At 40.4% G+C, this 16,973-nt stretch overlaps 1 protein-coding gene across 6 annotated transcripts in view; it reads right to left on the minus strand.

The window, feature by feature from the left end:
• LOC116393135 (netrin-G1-like) overlaps positions 1-16,973 on the minus strand; it is a 53,675-nt gene that overhangs the window by 24,677 nt on the left and 12,025 nt on the right. For all 6 annotated transcript variants that reach the window (XM_031865180.1, XM_031865176.1, XM_031865178.1 and 3 more), the window contains one exon: positions 3,297-3,940. In XM_031865180.1, the coding sequence (XP_031721040.1) occupies positions 3,297-3,928 (632 nt within the window). In that variant the 5' untranslated portion in view covers positions 3,929-3,940. The remainder of the gene's footprint in view (positions 1-3,296; positions 3,941-16,973) is intronic.

Raw genomic sequence — 16,973 nt, forward strand, 5'->3', positions numbered from 1 at the left:
ATTAGTCTCCTACCAATTAGCCAACATGCTAATGGTTCTAATCTGCCATTGAAGTCAACTGAATTCTAATTAGGGACTAACTGTTTCAATTCACCGAGGGCCCATCTGATGGGTCATTACCAGCCTAGTTATCCTCATATAAACCAACTGCAGCAAGCAACACAGGTCCCATTTGCAGAGCAGCTGTAGAGCCTTTACGACCATCGTGTGGGCCATTTTCATGCATCATGAAACGACAATGTTTCCATTCCCGGAAAATCACAGAGGTATTCTGCTGACTCACTGATGAGTATATTATACCTTCCAGAGGAGGTCTGCTTAATTTTACTAAAAATTAAGGTTTTAAAATTGTAAAAATTAAAAAAAAAATAAGTGGAGAGGAAGGAGCAAGGTAAATTAAAATAGTCTCTCTAAAGTATCAATAAGTCATATTTTTATACTTGATTAACAATGGACCAAACTAGTATGTGTGACGTGAAGGGAAATGCTTGTAGTAACAAACCCACACAAATCACCCGACCCAACAGTCCTCCTCAGCTCTACAATCACCCTTGTTTCCAGCAATAGAATCTGATAAACGCACTGTACACTAGCTGCTCAGCCCCAAATGGCAGACAGACAAAGTTAGCGACTATCTTTGTGAAGCAAAGGGCTATAGAGTTCAAATTAGCCACACAAAAGGTTCCTTTCCTAAAATACAGCTCACGTTTTCTTATGACCAGTCATCTAGAAGAACTCTGAAATTACGGCGATTTCACTTAAAGAGCCCTTAAATCATCATAATGAGCAATAAAACTTGAAATTGACTTCGTCTCCAGTCACAGGTAAATCACATGAATCACATGTCTTTTCTCTTCAGGGAGACCAGTAGAGCTGCCTGTTTCTATAGCTAATGGTAAAGTACCTGAACATGATGGATATTTGAGTTTTTGACATCAAGGAGACATAATTCTCATATTCGGGGTTCATGCTTGTATTTTGTTTTTTTTACTCGAACATGTTTAAATGCTTTAATGTTCAAAAATACGTGTGTTATCAGACTGTCTAGCTGAATATACCCGTCTGAAATGCTTAAAAATAGGGTGCACCTTTGCAAAAGGAAGTTCTCAAGCCGTGGATGGAGATGCTCATATGGGGTTGAGGAATATTCGAATGAGCGTGCATATGGCATAGAAAGGGGAGCCAACTCTAAAAGGCTCGTTGAAGGACATGTTTTCTGATTTTAGGCAGCCCACAAAACACTGACTGGGTTATCTTATTTCACAGTTTGTGGGTTGGTGGGCACTCCAGATACCCAATTGCATGTGCACAAGCACTGGAAAAGTGAGTTTTTCACGATATGTCCTTGTTAAATCCTGCTTCACATAAGGCTCTACTGTAGTTGTTTTTCATCAGACAATAAAAACTTCATTTGTACATTTCTATATTGTCCATGTGTTGTATCCTTGCTAACTTTTCTCTGCTGTCTTATGGCCTCTGTCCAATATGGCAATTGGAAGTGTGTGTTTGAATTGTGGCTGGAGATATCTGTAAGTGTAATACACCTTGGAAAAGTGGATTGATTACAATGAGAAACCTTGTGTAACTAAGTTAACTTACTGAAGTTAAGTGAAAACATTTCAAAAAGTCATAGTAATAAGAAAAGAAAATATCTATGTTGTTATTTATTAAACTGACAAGTGTTTTAAAACCAAAGAAAAATGGAACAAAAGTAAGTTCAGCCTTCCAGAATTGATGCGCTACCTGACCCAGTAATTGTAATATCATGTTATGGGTTATTAGATGTCTGTGGAATCTTGATGTGTGTCTGTAATAAAAAATGCAGATAGACATGCATTAAAACTCTTCTCTTCACCTCGGCTCACAGGAGGAAATCTCAGCCTTCTGTCCTTGTCAAGTTAGGGTTATAATAAGTAATTTAGGAGAGTAGAGTTCAGCATCTGCTCAGGCTACTCCTTTTTTTTTTTTCCTGATTCAGACTTATTTTAGAAACAGAATTTTGTGCTGGGTTGAACTTACTCTGTCTGGGCCACCGAAACGCTTTGGCTGCTCTGTGTCTAAAAGTGCAAATTGTGCAAGACGTAGGCTAAAGAAAAGGAGGTATGAAGCTTCTTTTCTTTGCATTTCAAAGTTTTAATCAGTAATATAATATGTCAATTCACTTAATTAAGAATCCTCCTTATCAAAATGCATTCATAGGCCCAATACCAATGTTGACACTCACAGACTCACAGACTTGGAAGTATGTTTCTGCAAAGTCCGTGAAGGTTTAAGGGCTGTCCCGCTGTCAACTGTCACAGACATTTTGAGCCTTTTATGCACACTTTCGTCCACATATTTCAAGACTTTGCATGAGGGAATTACCCACAAGTCATTTATTTGTGACGTTAAACACATTGTTACCAGGGGAAACCCGGAGGTTTTTAAAAGAAAATAACATAAAGAGGACTGCGCATTAATGTTCAGCATTTTAAATTACACAGAAACACCACCTTAACATTAAGGATTAAAATGTACATACCATGTTTTGGCCTCGTAAAGTGCTCTCCCACTCGCATTAATAAATAACTTTGAGCCCTTGCAGCCTCTCACACTAAGGCATTTACCAAGTAGCATCTGTTAAGCCCCTGAAGGTTCAGTGCTTAAGGCCTTTGGGGGGGACATTGGGATCTGGCCATTGACTTCCATTCGTGTTTAGACTGCGGCCGTTAACTTTTCCGTTCAGCTGATGGTGCCTTCTAAAATCATAATAAGCAGCATTTGTGATGACCCTTTGTGGAAATGGGCCCATCAGAACAACTCAAAGAAGGGGCAACTTTTACACAAAAGACAGAAAACATAGGTTTGTCTATACCAGGGATGGTGCCATGTACTACGGAGAAGCCACATTCTGTAGGCTTTCATCCCAGCTGATCACCTCAGCAGGGGATTTCACTGATGAGCTCTTCCCCTCTACTTGAAGTAGTGCTAATCAGTGTGTGGTGTCTTTGTAGGGAATGAAAACCTACAAACTGTTGGCACTCAATAGCACATGGTTTACCACCCCCAGTTAATACCGATGATCTGTGATCAATGCTGTGAATTCTATCAATCCATCCATAACATCCGTCAATATTGATCTGGCTCTATCCAATGCTGAGGACTACAGGCATTCAAATGGATTACAAATGTATAAAAAGTGACAATCTACAAACTGAAGCTGCTTTGAAAGACTAAAGCACCCAAACAATATGATAGTGCAATCAGACTTGATTTATTTCGAAGGGAAATTAGTAAGAAATATAAGTGGGTCTTACCTGCCCTGCACTTTGATGTCAGATATGGCGTAGAAGTATCTGGAGAGGTTATTCTCATCCACCATGGTGGCTCCAGTGGCTGGCTTCAGCAGCTTAATCCTCAGATCAGTGATGGTGAAGAAGTCCCTCAGGTTCTTGGTGGTATCCAGCTGGCCGTACAGCGAAGCCATGTTGTGTAGCCGAGGCCCGGCAAACAGGGCAAAGCGGTCCTTTATCTCAAAACGTACCGTCTTGTCGTTCTTCCACACATAGCCTCGGGAGTAGTCCTCAGTGCAGATGATATCCAGCAGGGTGCGCTGGGTGAGGTCGTTGGCTGTCTTGGGTTCCATGGTGAATGCGTCCAGGCAGTCGGTGGCATAGAACTGGTACGGGGTCCAGGTCCTGCCGTAGTCGAGTGACTTTTCCAGGACCATCTGCTCCGGTCGGCCTGACTCAAAGGTCAGTACGATGTCATCAGTCAGCTCGATGGTTTTGTTCCACGACAGTGTGATGTTAACCTGGAGGGGCTTTGGGTATTTCTTCCATGAGCTGGACTGCCAAAACGTTGTGGGGTTGCGGCCCTCAAAGTCAAACATCAACTCTGGAGGATGAGCCAGCTCCTCAGTGGCGGAGTCACATTCATTGTTGCACATATAAGGATTCTCCTTTAAAGAAAACAGATAGATGCACACATGTAAGTGAACATTGCAGTCAGGGTATACAAATATCTATGTAATATGTAGTATGGTGCAATTCTTAAATATGATATTGTTACAATTTTTAAATAATAACTTGAGTGAGTTTTTACAAAATACAGTATTTTCAAAGTGCAATGGCCAAGATTAAAGAGTAAGTACTTTACATTTGGGGTTGAATTCAGTGACACTAGCCCATTTATGAAGAGAGATGTGCACCCGGTGAAGTTATTTTAAAGTTCTCTGGGTGCCTCATTTTGAATTATTACTCAAAACATATGTCTTCATAATATTGAAATGCATTACTTGTTGAACTCTGGCAGTGATTCAGTGCTGTTAGACTGCTTGACTTTACTGTTGACTCCTTTTGTTTGTATCAGAGAGCAGCTCCTCCTGCTAGCTGAGGAGTAGGTAAATCTACTGCAAACTAACTACTGAAAGTCTCATTAATGGTGGTGAAAAAAAGATTTAGAAATCAAAGCCCACGCTGACAATATCTGAACTAATAACTGTTTTATTGTTGTGCAGGAACAGTTTTGTCCAGTAAAAATGACAAATGACGAAAGAAAAAAAGGTACAAACTGCACTCTGTAGTTTGAGGAAGGGAACTTAAGCAACTGAAAAGTTGAAAAGGGTAGTTACATATTTAGTTTTGCATAAAATATTCGCAGGAAAAGTGGAATCCTAGAACACTTGTTAGTTATGAAGCTGCTTGCTGTAATAGTCTCACCCTAACGACTACAAACCCGAAAACATCTCCCAGGTCAGCTGTACACTTTGCCTCGAAAGATTATTTGCTTTTCCAGTGCCTCTTTGTATTTTATAATCTGCGCAAGCAATGTTGGCTCTAGAGTAGCAGGAGACTGTGACCCTCTTGTTATGATGACACTGTGGATCCCATATTCTCGTTCAGCGCCATTCCAGCCTGCACTGCCACCCAAATTGCCAGTGTAATTGATATTCCAGTGTGGTGTTTCAGCTGAGATGGGAATGGAATCCCGATGAGTGTTTCTTATGAAACACGCAAAAGGACATGCATTTTTCATGGGCCTGTGTCTGCTCTATACACATCCACCGAGTCTGGATGTTTTTGTGAGTGTTAGTGGGGAGAAAGAGGAGCTCTTGATGCGTTTGTGTTTGTTTGTTAGAGGGTTACAGAGCTCTGAATGTGTTTGCTTGTGTGTGCACATGCTGTATATATCCCTGTGTGAGTGAATGGAGAGAGAGAGAGAGAGCTGAAACGGAGCCAGAGAGCACAAGACACATTCCAATTGACATTCCTCTCACCTCTGCTCCAGGAACAATGAGGTTAAGTGCAGATGAGATTCAGATCAACTGTAAAGCGGTTCGATAATCAGCAATCATCCGACACTCTACACGCGGAATTATCTAAAGGTGAGAAGAGTGCTATCTGCAACATTACTCGCTTATCTCTCCGGTATTGCAGTGCATTCAACGGAGACTGCCACTTTTGTCGGGTGAAGATCACTGGCAGGAATACTGATAAGCAGATGCCATTATATTTTATTTGAAAAGACCAAGGGGCGCTTTTTTGTCACCCAGCAAAAAATGTTTTTGATGTTTTATCTTCTTCACAGTTAGATGTTTGTATGACTTCCCTGTTTTTAGATACAGATCTTCTCGGCCCATTATATTTCCTGTGAGACTGTGATATGCTATCGGCTCCGCAGCTACAGTAGAAGCGATAGCTACGGGTTGAAGTAGAACAAGACTGAGGGATTGTGGGTCACTAGACCTGCTCAGATGACTTAAAGGAGCGTTGCATGATCCAATTAGGAGGGTAATAAGTGTTATGTGGCTGAGACGGAGTGAGAGCATAAGAGGGAGTGGGAGGTAGAGAGAATATAAAACAAGTCCACCGTTTGTGGTTCTTTGAAGGAAGATCTCAGGCTCTAACAGTATTCTTCTCTCACACCCATGCACACCCACACACGAGCAAAGCCAACATGAAGCTTGAAAGCAGAAAGTCAGAAAGAAAGATCTGAAAGAGAGAGTTAAGGGGTTATAGAAAGAACGCTGGCTGCCTGAGTTTGACCACAGGGACAATAAATTGCATGAAGTCTTTCACTCTAAGAAATTAGGGTTCCAAAGAGCCCCCCCCCCCAAAAAACTGTGATTGTAAACCATGATTGTTGTTGTGGGTTGCACTGCACCACATCACCCTTTGAATATAAAAGGGTTATCAGCAGAACCAAAAGAAAAAGGGGGGGAGGGGGGTCTAGATGATACCATTATAAAAGCAAAACTAATAAGGGTTCTCCTATGAGAACATGCCAAAAAACCTATATGGTTCTAGTGTGCAAATTTATTTCTTAGTGTACCAGTGTCGGCTGTTTGCCAATGATGTGTGATGAGGCTTTTTTCATATTCCCCACTTGTGCTTGGACAGCCTGGAGGTCTGCTCAGAGCCCAGACCTTGACGGTACACGGTGAGCGAGTGCGGGATGGAGACACAGACCGTGTAAGAGAGAGCGAATTCGCTGTTGTCATTCAAGAGCATGAATATCACTTATTTTTCTTTCATTTGTTGTCCCGGTTAGGTTTGAGGCTGCAGCGGGGGGGCTGCCTTGCATCTTTCGAAATGGGAGCCTTATTTACAGACGACATAAAGAACCCAGATCGAAGCGTCCGAAGCTGTTGTAAAAAAAACAATTTCCTGCCTAAACGGTGAGAAGCACAGTAAATAGAAGTTTTTAAAAAGAGACAAATTTGCTTCATCACGCCAGCTGAAGAAGTGTTCAGAGACCAGTTTCAATCAAGTCATAAATTCAATCCCTAATCATTCTTTCATTGCCTGCCTCGCCTTCAGAAGGAGCATCACCCGAGCCAGGGGGGTCCTAGCTGGCTGAGAAAGGAGGAGCCAGCTGGATTTAGCCAATAGGAACTACAGACATTATGGGATGTTTTTTGAACTATGTAAGGCGGGAGAGAAAGAACTTCCGTTCTCTTGCTCCTGTTCCACGGTGTGGTGATACCGTTTTTGGGGTGAGCGGGTCATATTCTATGTAACTGTAAATAATGTACTTCACTATGCAACTGTTTTAGCATCAGAAGTATTAAATGCTTTTGTTCATAATTGAAACCGGCTGACTCTTTGGAAAGGCTGGTCTCCCACAGAAGAAGAGGCTCTCGAACTCAACACCATCATTAAAAAGCTCAATAATGATCTAACTTTAAGTGACATGTACAGTATTTACTTTCATCCAAAAAAGACCACCGTACTGGAATGCCTTCAAACAGCCCAGTGAAGGTGGAATGATAGAGACCGAGCAAAGGTTAGGACCTCTCATTGGATTTCTTGTGGTGGTTATTTAACAACAAAAACAGTGCCTTATGAAGATCAATACCTTCTGTGGTCATTTAAGACCCAGGGCTTCAGTATTCTCCCGCAGGGCAGCTATTTAAAAACTCTCAGCTTGATCCTTTACCTGTGATCATGGCTGTAGCAGAGGGAAATAGTCTGCAGAGAATTAGAAATACAGTTTTGTACCAAAATGAGATATCGACCCATTGAAAAAGTTGGCCAGCCCTTACAATATAATTGCTACCATGAAAGTAGAATTTAGCATAGATTATATTTGAAGTTAAAGGTTATATTGTAATTTAAATGTAATATGTTGATTATGTAATTTGAATATTTAGAGATTTTAAGATTTATTTAATGTTTGAAATATTGTAAATCTGTGTTTTTATGAAAGCAGATTGCTGATGTTACTCATACATTTTGTTATAATTACTCATGCTAGTACCATATTACAGAATAACTACACTTATCTAACTGTATGATAGTACATGTATGGCATATGATTATTATGTCATGTAACTATATTTAGTTATTATTTTATCTCATATACATCATATAAAATATGTTGCGTATTAAATGGGCTCATCTCCAATGCACATGAATACAGACCCGTTATGTTGTTATGAGGAGTCCCACACAGGGGGGCTCTCTAAAGTCTAAGAAAATAACCCTGATGTCATGCTGATGTCGTGAGCTACACATTTATAACAAAGTCTATGTTACAAACTGGGATCATATGATCTATCTTTCACTGTATAACATGTGTCACCTCGTCAATATTTTTGTTTCAACACCACACAAGGTGTTTTTACGCTACATATTCCACCTATAATCATTTTTATTCTGATCTTGGTTTTTAAGATTAAAGGAGCTCCATTAGGTCATGTCATATCAGTCAAATAGTCTCCTTAGTCTACACCTATTGACATTACATACAGTGCTGCACGGGCTTCTAATGGCCTGTCTCTTCTTGGTATTGCTGACATCTCTATTGCCACCATGGCTGCTGCGTAACGTAGCCCAGCTGGTTTCTATCTGTGCTACATTATCTGTCCGGGGGCAGAGGCTTAGTGCAAGGACGCCTGAGCAGCAAGTCTGTGGCAGGTCACATCTAATGATGTCGTGATCTCTGCAGCCTATAAGGTCAATCCAATATCAGGGTGTCACACAAGAACAAGGAACAAGAGAGAGGGAGAGACGGAGACTTGAGCTGGGAACGCGCATCCAAATGTCATTCACCGGAATATAAAGCATGCAGGACATTCCGGTCTTCAGGTTGTCACAAAGGCTCAGTGGATGTTTAGATATAATTACACGGTTATATTATTGAGATATTGACACAAAAATGTCCTGAAAGTACAGCAATTGATGTTTTCTTTCCTAAATGGGCTGCACTGACGGCACAGACAACCTCCAAGTTTGTGCGTATATACACATCATACAAAAACCCCATGCAAGCGCTAAACACACACGCACACGGTGAGGTGAAGCAGATGTTTAAATGAGTGACATATGGCCTGTGAGATTGACAAAGCTCAACCTCTCGTTGATGTGCCTTTTTGACACAAGATGTGGCTCGGCAGATAAATGATCTGGCCGACGACCGCTCCAGTTGAAGGATGTGTGCAGACAATCCAACCAATCAGTTTAGTTGACAGATTTCTGGACTTGAAGCTCAGATCACAGATTGAACTCGCCACAGTTTTCCACTGAAGCCATCTCTTTTTAGGGCAAGCTTGTTATTTCACCATTGTGACATTTTAAGGTCGAATATGCGCTCACTGCTTTGTTTCTCTGTAAATGACTTTGAGACTCACATTTCTGCTCCATAAATGCTTTTAAAAATGAATTTAGCTTAACTTTATTTGACTGATGCACCGCTTTTCAGGAAAAAGAAGAACTATTGTGCTATTAGTCACCAAAAGGAGACTCGCAGCATATAAAGAGTTCATTCAGTACTTAAATTGATGAGCAGTTCAGGCAGAAGCCACAACACTGGAAGGGTATAATGACGACAATTATACAGCGCAGTTTGTCAGCAATCATAACTGTGGGTCAATCAGATAATGACTCATTCAATTTTGATTAGTTCTTTATTCGCCAGAGTTTCCACCAACCTTCTCGCCTACATAAAATTGCTGCGTAACTGCACTCCTGCATTAATACTCATTGATACTGTGCATGCATACACACATGCAATAGATACTTTGTAGAAGGATGAGGTGTTTGAGATTAATGTTATTCTTTGAATAAATGTGGTTATTTATTACTTTTCACTCGTCTGGTCTTCCATTAATATTACAGCCAATGAGCCGGGATGTAACGGCGCCAAACCAGTTGATGGAAACGCACCTAATTTGCATTTATTTTTTTGCGACATTTCAAAAGTTTGCTTAAAATTCACTTGACAATTGAATGAACACACGGCTACTGTGAAACATACAGTAATATAACATTGATGAGTGACCTGTGTGTACTTTACTATTATGTGCCGAGCAACTTCCTAGCTACAGAGCCTCTGTGGCTGCGAGAGAAGTCATTCCCACTGGACCCGAGGTGTTGCTGGATTAATCAGCCCATCATCCTGCTCGGCCTTACACCTCCTAACCTGCCGCACGACACCTGCAGAACTGTCGCTGGCCCAAACCCCCTCTATCACACCTCCGGATGCCCATCCTCATTCATGGGGTGCACCAGAGGAGAATTTGACAAATGACAGCTTGGTGATATCACTCGTCTGTGATTCAGTGTTCTGGGAGTTGTTCCAGGACAACAAAAATGACGTTTATTTGAGCTAAAGCACCCCAAGCCCATTTTAAGACCACAATAAAAGCTCAACCTTTGAACAGTGCGAAAAAGCATGCTCTTTATGCCCTGCACTCACACGTAACTGAGGATGATACGTTCGTGGTGATGGACAGAAGCCAGGCCAAAAAGGATGATATCAAGGTAGATCTCGTTCGGCTTTTTAGAAGAGGGAATGCTCAAGTGTACAGCAAACACAGGGACTGGGTGTTGATCCTTTCAGGGCTTGGTATAAGCCCTGACGGAAGAGACAGCTGAGATGAGCCATGGTGAGATATTGGGAGAGTCAGAGCTTTGGCAGAAACTCAATAGAGCTTTAATGACCTGCAGTCAGGGCCAGCAGTGGCTCACAACAGAGCCAGGCTTTTCATTCTTCTGACCTTCAGAGGAATGAAGGGCAGGAGGATTGCTCATCTGACCTGTGAGTGCACCATCATATCACAGCTCAGGTTCAAGGGTTATCAACGTCTGAGACCTGACAACAGATTGTGGCAAATCAATATCATGCATGTACCGGCTAAAAGCATTATTGTACAGTTTTCTACCATTCCAGGCAACCATTGGCTTACATTCATTTCTGTACAGTATGTAAAGCTATTAGCCCAAACTTGCTTGAGTAATGTAATCAAGCTGGCTGTTCTCATACACTATTAATAGCAATGAAAAGTAAAGCACTTTAATTTATATATAACCTACGTAATCAATTTGTATGTATCCATGTAATCATGAGCCAGGACAGGTTATGCGGTATAAAGAGCGACACAAATCATAGGACTTTTACCCAAGAGGCCTCTGTTCGTGTCCTGTGTGAAACCAGAAGTCAACGTTTACTTATTTGTCACGTAACTTCTGTACTTAAGTAACGCCACTTCCATAGGCTTGCACAGGAACACTGATCGCTCGTGTTGGTGGACATTGATAGGAAAGCGCACGGAAAATAACACAATCACTTTTCGTAAGGTATCGTATGAACCGTCGTTTGCGGATACGTTGAATCCAGTGAGGGGGTCAAACTTTGAGCTTGATGCTATATCACCATACCGCTTAGCATAACGCTAAGTTTGGGATTTTTAGGTAAAACATGCAAAGACACAGCAGTATGTTCCTCAAAGTGTCTTGTATGAGCCAGCCAACAAAATAAAAATATATACATCTAGTGGTTGAGTAAACAGCACATCAGAGGGTTCAGATGTGATAGCTGTAACTGCTATCGGCGCCGATGTCTGATCAAAAATGAATAAATACAAACTTCTCTCTGCGCTCGTGTTTTGATTTGCCACATGCCGAGCCCTCCGCCTTTTGGAACGTAGCCCTCACCAAAGCAGTCCTTTTTAGGACTGCAGTACAGCCAGTCTGGGCTTTTGAAGTGCGCTGCTTGGCAAATCAACCGCGCCGCGATCCAGCCTTGATTGGGATTCACAGGACGTCGGTAGTTGAGGGGAAACGCACTCCACATTAATTAACACCTGGCCTCATTAGCTGTCCCACTGTGGTAAATTTAACACCGCCTTATTATCATGGGGTAGGGTGGTGGACTTTCATGTGTGTGCGCGCGTTTGTCTACATGTGTGAAAACCCATACGGAGACCTGAATCAAAGCCATGTCTATATGTGTATTTGTTGTTTCTTTGTATTTGTGTTTATCTGCATCTGCGCATACCTGCATATTTTCCTCTGTATTAGTGTGTGGGTGCATGTCTCCGCACATGTAAGCTTGGTCGTATGTGGGATTAGATTCCCTCTGATGTCAGGATTCAATAAAACGCTTTAACATTGCTATAATGAGAGGATGTTTAATTCTCTTTGCTTCATCTCTCTCCCTCTCTCTTTGCGACGCTCTGTATTCCAAAGCAGCCTCTGGATGAAACGCTGCCTGCTTGTGTGGGAAGAAAATTATATCTCTCTCTTGTCAAAATACTTTAGAGAGCATACTTAACATGGGCAGATATGTGTGTTAAATAAACACATCAGACGAATTGTACAAGCATCTCTTTTGACCCTGTGGAGATATGGCATGGCACTAACAATGCCAGGGTTGTAGATGTGTGTCTCATTGGCTTTAGCTGTGCTAGAAATATTTGTTTTTTTTAATCTTTTGATAAAGATGGCCTCACCCATTTGACAAGATTCATATGTAAGATGTTTTAAGGGTAAAGTTTTTTTTGGGTGGAGCCAACAATTAGTTGATTTATTTGGAAGATAATAAGATACTAAATAGATTTTCCTTAACCAGGTTTATGTGCTTGTCTGTGCAGCGTGTATTAACCTTGGTGATGTTTGCTTATTGTGATTTTCCTCTTTTTCTTACTTCATTGTGGTCATTGGCAATGTTGGCGGAAGAGGTAGTTGCTCTTTATGTGTTAGACCATGTGCAGTGATATAGAAAACTGACGATGCAATACATTGAGATGCATTCGAATCAGAAGGCCAGTTAAGATGATTCACACCTAGTTTATTCCCCCATTTATATCAGCATGCCATGTGTTTGTCATATGCACAGCAAATATGAGCACTAAACTTGTTACGATTAGTGTTCTTATACAAAGGGTACTAAACCAGCCATAATTATGACACAATACTAGCCTGAAAACACATTGTATGTTTATATGTAAAGCTCATTTGTTATATTTACTTCTGTCACATATTTACATAAATACTTTATATAGTGTGTTTTTTCCCATCATGGCCAATGTGATATGTGAAAGCCTTATTTTTTTGTTGATATAAATGGCTTGATCACATCAAGTGTAACGCTATACTATGCAGCCCAGCATTAATTACACAAACCCAAATTTCATAATTCTTAATTTTCACTATTAGGCCATACGGAGAATGAAAGTGTAATCCATCTGTTACCACAGAATACCTTTTTTTCCCCAACAACACTGATAAATTATTCCAAAATCATTGCATTATTGATTTTGACTTTCATATAAGCAGCTTTAAAACACATCAGTGTGCCGCTGAGGGATTCTAAGTGCTCTCTCAGTGAGAAGAGAATCAGAGGACACACATTTGCAATGAGATTCAGAGGTCATTGCAGAGAAATTGATAGAAACTGGGATGAAATTGAAAGAGCGAAAGAAAGAGTAAGAGACAGCGAGAGTGAAATTGAGGCATTGTTCATCGGTGTGTTAGCTCATAGTGTGTCAACTCGTCCTCCATCTTTTCAATCTGCATAGTTATTAGAGGCTTTTATTAATTTGAAATGCCAAAGTGAGGAATAAAGCATTGCTGAAATGTCACCCTTTCACTGAGCATGATAAAATTCCACCAGTCACTTTTGGAAACGGGCATTCTTCCCGTCTGCACTTTCATCCCTGCCTCTCTCCCTCTCCCTAACTACAGCACAGTCTCTTTACGTCTTTCTCAGAGATCGATACGGCTTGACAACATGATGGCTGGGTTTCCTAAGGGGAGGTGGGTCACAACAGTTGCCTGTAATCTCGCCATTATTTCTCTCTTGCCCCTTTGACTCAGCTCATGATTTCTCAAATTAAAAAAAATGTAAATGAATACAAAAACATAAAAATCTGCCACGCTTGGCCTTTTCATAAAAACACAGCCAGCGTTTCGACTCCGAGGGGAATTCTAGAGGGAACACAGTGCAAAGTTGATGTGCAGCACATATTACAGTAACACCTTCAAGGCATAATATGCTTATTTGCTTTCTTTCCGAGATTAAGATGAGATCAATCTCATGTCTGCGTGTTAAGAGCTGCATCTGGGATGTATTTAGCCTAGCTTAGCATAAAGACTGGAAACAGGGGGAAGGATATAACTTGGCTATTTAAAGACATATCCATTCAGTATTTTTTTCATAAATTTTTCTGAAAAAGTAAAAAATGTTCCTGTGGTTTTCATTACGCAACACTTGGCCACTGCCAGAGACACTACAGATGTGTGTTACCCTACAGTATCCTCGTCATTATCGTATTCTAGCTCATGTTTTACATTCAGGAAGAGGTTCTGCTGTGCTTCATGTTAAATAGGTGAATGTACCCTTTTTAAAAAAAGGCTGTTGTTTTAACACAGCTGCATTGCCACCAACACAGACTTTGAGGTTAAAAGCTTTCAGAGCGTTCCTCTCCCATGAGAGAACTGCTTGATGGCTTGACACTTCTCAGTCTGGCCAAAATTATAGACCGTGTCTTGCGTGAGGGGAAGTCCTTCACATGCACATGCACTTCCCTGCTAAGAAAACAAAAAAAAACTTTGACAGATGGGTGAACCAAGTTGAGTTTTTTTTTTCGGGGGCAGCAACAGAGAGCCAGCCTGCCAAATAGCTTTGGAGTAATTACTGTATCTTTTACAAGAATCCCATTCAGCTTGTCGGGCATAAAGAGATGCTGAATGGGTGTACAAGCATTGAAGGCTGGGACGACTCAAAGTATTCAATTCAATGGTGAAGGAATTCCCTTTTATATTTAAAATTACAGCGTGGACGGTCTTATTACTCACTTATTTCTATATTGAAAAGGTAGCAGAGCTGAGATGGACTCGGCAAAACAGGAGGGACAGGAAGCTCTCTGAGCTAGAGAGTCCATCTCAAACCAGCCGAGGCCCACGGGTCACCACATCAACGCAATCACTGGGAAAGCACTTCATCCAAAGCTCTCAAAGAACTACTGTCTCGCTGGTATCGAGACACGCTGAAATAACAAATAGTTTCTCGTGTACTGAAGTGTAAGAGAAACATGCTGATTGACTAATGAAACATTTATGCTTGTATTACAGTATTATAGTATACCTTTGCCAGGCAAGCGGAAAAAATGCATTGGCATGTGAGTCTACAGCAAATGAGTTAAATGTGGTTGGACTACTAGATGAAAGGAAGCTGAGTCATAGCGTGAAGTAAGAGAATATCCTTTGAATCATTCCCAAATACCATCTTATCGCCTGCAATTTGGGTCCCCAAGGACAAAATGCTAATGAAATTCAACTTTGTCATCCTGTTTAAAAATTCAAACCTAAAGGGAAAAAATAAGATTTAATGTCTTGAGTAAAGTTTGTTTATCTAGAATTCAAAAAGAGATGAAAAGTAGGGATGCAGTCAATTCACTTTCAGTCGGCTGATTTTCACATGTAAACTCAAAACTGCATTTGGCAAACTTTGTGTGTACAAATACAAACTCTCGAAATCACATACGAACAGTGTCCCAATTTTCTGTTTTGAAATATTTTATCTTTATGTTAATTGGAAATCCTTATTTTAGGTAATTTTTTTTTTTTTCTTACACAAGAAGTAAACAAATTGAAACTACCTAAAATACCAACTGACTCCTAAATAGCGAGTGCTCTAAAGAGAAGGTTGGTCTCTCAAATAATACTATAGGACCTTACTGTGGAGTGAGCAACCACAGACCGTGTGGTTTGGTGAAATCAGCGTACAATGTTTGGTTTTCAATCAGGTAGAAAAAATCTGTGATTTACAATATTACAATATTCAATATACAATATTCACAAGATGCTCTGTGTTTTTTTAAATCTGCAGCCTCACATCTAATGCAAGTATCAGGAAGATCGCACTGATGATACAAGTCCATCTGGTCAATAGCTACATTGAACTCGATGCTTTTGGTAAAACATGTGTCCAACAGATGATTATCAAACTTCTGCCTGCAATGCAGATGTGATTTTTTTTTTACCAGCTGACGTCACTGATTGGGTTGTTTCTCTTTACTTTTTCCAACTTTACTTTCTCTGACACACTAACACATGTAGCCCTAAATAACCTAAATAAAGTGAAGGTACAACGAATGCACAAATGTGGTTCATCACCTTGTTATCAATGTTGCTTCGAGACAGTTTAAACAATAATCCCACTCATACGTAAATATAAATATCTGGCCTTTGATATGCAATGAAATTGTTTTGCTCATTTCCTTTTAAATCTAAAAAACCTAATCTTTAAAAAAAAAAAAAAACTTTCTTCTGATGTTAGGGGAGGCGCCACGGCTCTGAAACACTGCGAGGGAAAATAAATTTATGTTGTTTTTAACCACGTCATAATGAAAAAATGTGTTTGGTTATCTTTGCCTCGCTTGAACCAAATGTGCTTCGACCCCAGCTGTGTTCAATGGAAACATATGTTGCAAGTTTTACTGCATCATATCAAACGCAGTGTGCCAGCATAACATCAAAGTCCATGAAGGTTTGACAGTCTGCCACGCAGCTCGCAGCTCGGTTTAATCATACGACAGTGAAGGTTGCAAATACAATATACAACTGTACAATCTGTTTCACAGAATGACAACTGTTTGTAAAAAATATTCTCACTCTGGATATTCGAGAATTTAATTAGTTAAGATAATGTACTGTATATGTATATCAGACTCACTTTGTATTAGTAAAAACAGTCTGATCAGTTCAGTTTACAGCAAGAAAAAGAAACCAGCTATTCTTATCATTTCTGCAAAGAAAGCAATTATATTCCTACATGCACCTGCAAGAAATATTCCAAACTGGCTTTTCACAAGTATTTTATCTGCTTAGACTTTTTAAAAATAAAAATGAATGCATATTGGGGCTCCATTTAAGACGGCAAACATGCTTTCAATCATGAACCTATTCAGAAAAGTCTCTGTCTCGTCGAACCACAAAGCCCATCACTTTCTTTTGTATCTCCATGCATAATTCATCTGTGTTTGTATTTACAACCCTCTAAGAATTAACATGTCACAGATTCAAGGGAAGAATGCCGTCATATCTCTTATCTGTCAGGTGCTCGCCTCATATGGGGCATCCAACCCCCACATGTTCGAACAAGGCATGGGTATTATGCATCATCAGCTGACAGAAAACAAGGGACAGGGAAATTAAAAAGCCAGGAGACAAAAGAGGTGGCAGGCGAGTGAAAGAATAAATGATGAC

The sequence above is a fragment of the Anarrhichthys ocellatus genome, unplaced genomic scaffold (genome assembly GCF_004355925.1).
Source record: "Anarrhichthys ocellatus isolate YVR2014 unplaced genomic scaffold, GSC_Weel_1.0 scaffold32, whole genome shotgun sequence".
Taxonomy (NCBI): domain Eukaryota; kingdom Metazoa; phylum Chordata; class Actinopteri; order Perciformes; family Anarhichadidae; genus Anarrhichthys; species Anarrhichthys ocellatus.